The 6,979-nt window shown below is 40.4% G+C and overlaps 1 protein-coding gene across 1 annotated transcript in view; it reads right to left on the bottom strand.

The window, feature by feature from the left end:
* Positions 1-233: 233 nt before the first annotated feature.
* The window catches only part of LOC145418363 (sodium-coupled monocarboxylate transporter 1-like), a 29,480-nt gene continuing 22,734 nt past the window's right edge, over positions 234-6,979 (bottom strand). The window contains exons 5-11 of the mRNA XM_080286780.1: positions 6,114-6,254; positions 5,418-5,636; positions 3,110-3,228; positions 2,817-2,971; positions 2,304-2,527; positions 1,200-1,300; positions 234-397 (exon numbers count right to left, since the gene is read on the bottom strand). Coding sequence (XP_080142906.1) covers positions 234-397; positions 1,200-1,300; positions 2,304-2,527; positions 2,817-2,971; positions 3,110-3,228; positions 5,418-5,636; positions 6,114-6,254 — 1,123 coding nt within the window. The remainder of the gene's footprint in view (positions 398-1,199; positions 1,301-2,303; positions 2,528-2,816; positions 2,972-3,109; positions 3,229-5,417; positions 5,637-6,113; positions 6,255-6,979) is intronic.

Here is a 6,979-nt window from a genome sequence, read left to right on the forward strand (position 1 = left end):
TCTGCAAGCTTCCCTCAGTGTAAAAAAACGAACAAACATTATTAGCGAATTGGGTCACGTAGCTTCCAATTTATGTTCAGCCATATATACTAAACTAATAATTATACTCAGAAACACATGTTACTAAACTGATAAGACAGTTTAGGAATAAAAGACAAGATCCTGTATGTACACGTCATAGGACTGAAGAGTTATGCAGGTGTGAAGACGAAAAAACAAGACACGTCATGGGATCAAATGAGTTCAGCAAGTGCCAGCTCAGTCTTCTTGCTGTCGTCTGGAGTGGTGTTCCTGGCGACCAGAGAACTGTCAGGTTCCCTTCTCAAAAGCCACCTGTGCAGTCTGGCGCTACAGGGACTGGTCAGCCTCTCGTCCACTGCACCGGAGGACATAGGACCTGTCAGGAAGGACACAGTAACAGCATCCATATAGCCTACTTATAGGAACACCATAACCAAGCCGCCACCCTGCTTTCGGTACAGCATCGATTTACTCAAAGTAGCATGAGACCTACGCCACCACCACGTTCTCAGCATAGCACTCAACACTGTCATGCTAATACCAACACCAAAGTCATGTCATCACCAGATTCTCAGCACAACTCTCACAACATCGATATTCTCGCAGTAAGACCACACCATCGCCACAACCACTCTCTCAGTACCAGCATTGCCATACTAACCCCACCACCATACTTGTGCCGTCACCACACTCTCAACACCGCAACACTCATGGAACTACTGTACTCACAGCAACACACATCACAACACTCACACTAGCATTATACCTACAAGATGCACCTTTAAGCAGACTGAAAGACTATAAATGAAGTATAGTGACCCATCAGGGTAACCAGTTCTATTTAGTTTAAGTTTTTATTAAGAAAAAAAAAAATCAGTCCGCTTAATTTACTCATGTACGTAAGAGGTTAGTTACTATAATATGTTTTTTCTAACCTGACTAAGATTCTGAAATCAGTTCATCTTAGTTCATGGGCAAATGCAATCAGACTGGCTAATAACCAAGGGTACTTAGGTTGTTGGGTCCATTTAGCTAATAACGAAGAAAATTCATTCCTTCTTAACTAAGGCTCATCGAACTTCATACGACCACGGCTTGATATTCTAGTTGTGGGAGTGGCCTAGTTCCGTCAGGTGAAAACAAAATGGTTAGAGATAACACCTTAGAAGAAGACTCACCGGTACAGAGGGAGACAAGGCTGCTGACCACTAAAACGATGAGGAAGCCAAACAATGTGGTGTAGCAGTAGGAGATGTCGTACACAGTCTTGCCCTCCACCCTGACACAGGAACAATATTTCGGTTATAATGAAGATCAAGCATCTGTTTGTTTATCTATATATGGTCAGATGCCATAATCGTGGAGAGAGTGGTCACAGACAAATCGTCTCCATGTCACCCTATCCTCCACCATCAAGGTGCCCTCCCTCAAACTCACATCATCCACGCTTATATGCCTCTCCACCCCATTGCCCCATCCTCATTATTGTTCTCCCTCCCCCCCTTTCCATTTTCACCTCACTCTTCGGCTTGTGTGATTTAGACACACCTCTTTCTCAATATCTTATTATTCCCGTTCACATAACTGACGCAAAAGGTGTCAGTATTATAAATATATAATTACTGCACAACAAAATATTAAAGTGTAATTAGCAATAAAGGCATAAAAGTAAAAAAGAAAAAAGAAAAAGCACAATGATGTCACCTATGCCCACGAAAATACTCATAACTGACACTGTAAATTCGTATGTTCTGTCTCGTAAGGTTAGAGGAGAGCAATATTTCCATACAGTATTAATTCACATTGTCATGTTATTTCAGATTTTTAATAATGCTAAGCTTAGGAACTGGAAAAAAAATAAACTTTTGTTTTACTGTTCCATAGAGAACTTGATTTTTATATTTTGACAACAAAAGAATTTCAAGTTGAAACTACTTAAATGCTGTATGCTTGGAAACCTTGGGCTTGAGATTAATACAACGATACTAAATAATTCTTCTACGCCATCACGAAATTAAAATAAATACACAAAACTGAAAGAAAACCTTTTAAGCTTTTAATAATTTCAAACGGGCTGGCTACTTCGGCAATCCTGAACCCAGTATGTGCAAAGGAATTATTTACCATGACTGTATTGGTGGCTCCAGAAAACGTTACTCTGGCAGATTATGATAAGCAATGTATTGTCTCGTTTTAATTAAACTGTTACTTTTAAACTGCCGTATAGCATTTGAATCTCTCCAATTTTTGGTAAACCTGGCTGTTAACCGCAGTCTTCGAACCTGTCAGTGGATGGAGTGGGTGTCATCAGGACATCAACAATATCCGTAGTGACAAGGTCGGCATCAGGTATAGGTGTGGTGATGTTGGGGAAGTGGAGAAGGTTCTCTGGACATCCGTCAGTAGAAAGTGGGAGAGAAGACAGAGAACCCTCACCCTGGACAAAGCTGCTCACAGTGATCCAGAGGTTGAATGTCAAGGCTGCCAAGAAGCCCACCATAGCACCCTACCACAATAATTGGAAAGGGGTTAAGCTGGATCATCGTGTACTGCGTATCTCGCAATATTTGTTACACTGAATTAATTCACTAAGTTGCTGTATTTTGTTGTAATCATGACACCACCAGACGATGTACTCAACTCAGTCAGCATCAGTAATACTGAAGGGCTTCATGGAAACGTATATCATAAGTTAGATAAGTTCGTTTGGTAATTGCAAGAATAAAAAAAAAAAAAAAAAAGCTTCTCTTGACTGAAATGCTGAACTACAAGAGCATTCTGTGAACATCTCTGACCTTGGCATTGACCCAGGGTGTGAGTAGACCGGCCATGTGCATTCCAACAAGTGGACCCAAAACGGCACCAGAAGTTTTATACCCCACGATGAGGATACCACTGAGATGCTGCACCGCAAGTCCAGTGCAGATGCCACACACTCCTGCAGCAGCAGCTATAGAAAAAACAAAACTAAACAGAAAACAAAGACCTAATTGACAATAGGACCATTTATTTCAAAATTATGGAATATTGTGCACTCGTTGTAAAATGGATCAACAGTCAACTTATATTTTATCATCAGAGATCTTACAGAGTAGCTTGAGGACGTTGGTGGAGGACTTGTTGCTCATCTTGTTGAAGTACGGCCTGTCTTTGAGCAGGTCCTCCCAGATAAGACACGCTATCGAATTGCCAGTGGTAGAGATTGAACTGTCATGAAAGGCGACATCAACAGGTTATGTTTACGGACTGACACACTGTTAAGAAGTGAGGGGGAGGGTGTGGATCCTCCCTCCACAGTAAATATCTATCTGCAACCAGTTTCGAGTTATAGTCCCCTGAATATCCGTGACCTTGTGTTTGAGCTTTCAAGGTCACTCAAAGTCAATGATCTTGGTGCTAAATGAAAGCCCCGATTGGAATTCCTGTATGTTGATAATAGAAAATATCTCTTTCAAGTTATAGCCCTCTGAAAATCCGTGACCTTGATTTTGACCTCTCAGGGTTACTAGATTACATCCAAAATGTAATCACATTCTTTTTGGGACCATTACCTACATATCCTGAAAATTTCATAACATTTCATTCAGCCGCTTCTCCGTAATGTTGCTAACAATCAATGATACAAAAAAACAAAGAAACTCTACCAAAAACAATACCTCGCCGGCCACCGTCCGGGCGAGGTAATGACTGTAATAGCAACTTTGAATATGCATGACACAGATGAGCATATTAATGCGGTGAGGTTCAGGTCATGTTTTGCAGTTCCTGAAAATCAACTATTCCTTAGTTCCAAGAGACAACTTTCAGTCTTCAGAGAATTGACCTGTCCCCACCTAGTGCTTCATGCACTGGTATGGATTGAGAGACATTTGCAGTGTACGGTTAGAAGTGAAAGTGGATATTTATCTTGTTGAACCGAGAATGTGTATGACATCAAGAATTTGTATACATTGTCAAGGGAACCTCAATGGGGTGTGAATATGAGAAGGTATGTAAAGAAATGTTAGCACACCACCACAACAATTGCACATACACAGTAGCAACCAATAATATTAGGGTCCTGTGTTAGTGATAACTCTTGTATTTTCATCATAACAGGTGAGTCCTTTTAATCGTTCAGTATATACAAAATAATAAAAATGACTGTCTTTTTAGTGACAGTGATAATCAATGCAATCTAACAAGAAGTATTGTTAACTACACGACATGGTTAGCAGTAAATTTATGGTTTAGGACACAGCCCATTTCTCTTTTCATTATGGTTGGTATGACATCAACGCAGCTATATTCAGTACATGTATGCTGATGTGTCACGAGAGAGAGATGGTTACGAGATGACATAATAGTTCATGCCCTCACGCCTGGGTCCGATGCAGAGAGGACTGAGATCACAGTGACAGTAAAACGATCTGATGTATCTAAACCAGTATAAAAATAGCCAATAAATCAAGAGCAAAAGCATCGCTGTGAGATAGTGTATGGACATCCCATATCACCTGACTTTATTGATTCGATTTACCGTTGACTCACCGCTGGTAGAAGTCTTGAGTTCCCGTGCCTGAGTATCATAAAAAAATTTTTTTTGAGTAACTGAATTCCAAATTAAAACCATTCTATGCGATCCCGAAACGCCGAGAGAGAGAGAGAGAGAGAGAGAGAGAGAGAGTGTGTGTGTGTGTGTGTGTGTGTGTGTGTGTGTGTGTGTGTGTGTGTGTCAAGAGAAAGATGAGGAGACAGAGAAGGGAAGGTTTAGAAGTGAAATCACATTCCAAGTGACATGGGTCACTGGAGACTTTTGTCAAAGTGTTTGGGAAATTAAAACATGGCCAATTTTTTGTATCTTGAAAAGTGACATGAACGACTCTGAATTACAAAAATTTAAGAGTCTACCACCAAAGAACAGATTGGTAAAAACATGTTAAAGTATGCACTAGGTGGAAGGTGAATGGTATCATAATTCTCCTGGACAGGGGATTCAACAACTTCACATTACCAAAATCTGAGTTGACACTACGATACTACATGTCTCTTCTAGGCAACCGTAATCTCTTCCCGTGGGTAGGCTGGACTTATTAGCCTTGAATGGCCACTGGCTGAAGAGATGATAATCTCCAAATTCAAAACTGGAGTTCGTTAAGAATTCGTGACAGTAAATGACGACAGGTAAAAAAAAAAAAAAAATCTTGTCCAGGGTACTACCTGGTGGTGTATCAGTGGTGCCGGAACTACGTCAGATCGCGTATCACAGTTACCATCGACAAGTAAAAAAAGGCTTAAACGTACCATGCATGGCCAAGGCCATCAAAAACGTAAGTTTATGTAAGTATAAATCTAACCTTCGAAAGCTTTTGGTCTAAGGTCTTTCCTATGTCCCTGCCTTTGGAAGCATAACTGACCTGAGAACAGCACCACAGATGGCAGCCACAAAAATTCCAGGCACACCCTTAAGGTGGCCTAATTTGTCCATCACAAGGTAGGGGATGATCTGGTCAGGTTTCTGTATCCTGCCTGAGGTAAGTGGGTCACACTGTTGGTAGACGGCATACGCCACCAACCCGGAGAAGTAAAACAAAGCGAGGACAATAAGCTGACTCACAATGAAGCCTACACTCACTCTGAAAAGTTAAGAATATAATCCACTTGTTGTTTTGGCATTTACTGTCATCTATGAAGAAAAGAATAATCTGGTTGAGACTTAAATATTTTGGTAAAACTGGTTATTCTGAGCATTAACTTCTGAGAAATCATAATGATCATGCACCTACTTCATTTACTATTGCAAGTTAGGCTCATCATACGTGACTTCCAAGTGGTTACGATTGTGTGTATTGATGCTACTTGAGTTTCATATTAGGGCATGGACATCAGTGAACGGGCTAGTTTATTTATTTCTATGGGTAAAAATGAACACAGCTTTAGTATATCTTATAAATTTTTCTCTACTTCAAATTATACTTCCAACAATAATAGGAAAATGCACAGAAAGAGTAGGTGGTTTTGACAAGATCTTGTAATGTTTAGCGCAAGTACAGTACAGTAGAGTGTAAAACTCAGAATTTTAGTTTAACCTCCACGTAAGAACAGCTCCTCACCTTTGTGCTGCCACGAGGCTGCTGATCGAAGCAAGTCTCTGGTATATATTCTGGTTAAATCCTAGTACAATAAGGCTGGCGACAAAACCATAAACGATGGTAGACCACAATGTGTGTCTGACAAAGAGGCTGGGGTCCAGGCTGAGGGAAGCAAATGTGTTACTTTTAGAATTTGATCAAAGTATCTTAACATACTGTGACCTATATTGGTGACCATATCAACATGGCATCATCTGAATACCATTTACTTATGTTAATGCCTTGCTTATGGCTATGCAATAACTTTTTGTGCAGTACTGAATTAATGACGTACTGTCGTCGGGTGGAAGACGGTGATCTTTGTCACCCCACCTAATCCGCAGAGCAACAAGTTCGACAAAAATACAACTAACTTATTAGCATCTTCTGCAGTATGATTCCTCTTTCCCTGCTAGAATTCCTAGAGACAAATTTGACATCCAATGACTGTATAAAAATGCTTATTAGTTTCCTCAGCTGTTCCAAGATTATCATCAGAACTGGGTGTGCAAGGTTCATGACGTTGTTTTGCGTCAAGGATGTAAGCTAAGTGAGACTTTAGTTATCAGGAAAAAATTAGTTTCCTTGGTCAAGAGTAAAACAGAGCCTTAATCTGTTTACACATGACCATCGACTGAAATGAACGGGATTTGAGATCTTTGTCAGGTTAGGGTAAAAACGCCATATAAGCCCATAAAAAAAGGACCTCAGGCAAAGTTAGTCCTCGCTCAAAGTCACATTGCCTATGATCTGTTATGGGACAAATCTTCCACTCGTCAACATGGTATCATTGCTTCAGATCAATCGTGGAGGCAATCTTTCGTTCCATGCAACAATGGAAATCTGAT

The sequence above is a fragment of the Coenobita brevimanus genome, chromosome 14 (assembly GCF_032717465.1).
Source record: "Coenobita brevimanus isolate Jiangsu-jjx chromosome 14, ASM3271746v2, whole genome shotgun sequence".
NCBI lineage: Eukaryota > Metazoa > Arthropoda > Malacostraca > Decapoda > Coenobitidae > Coenobita > Coenobita brevimanus.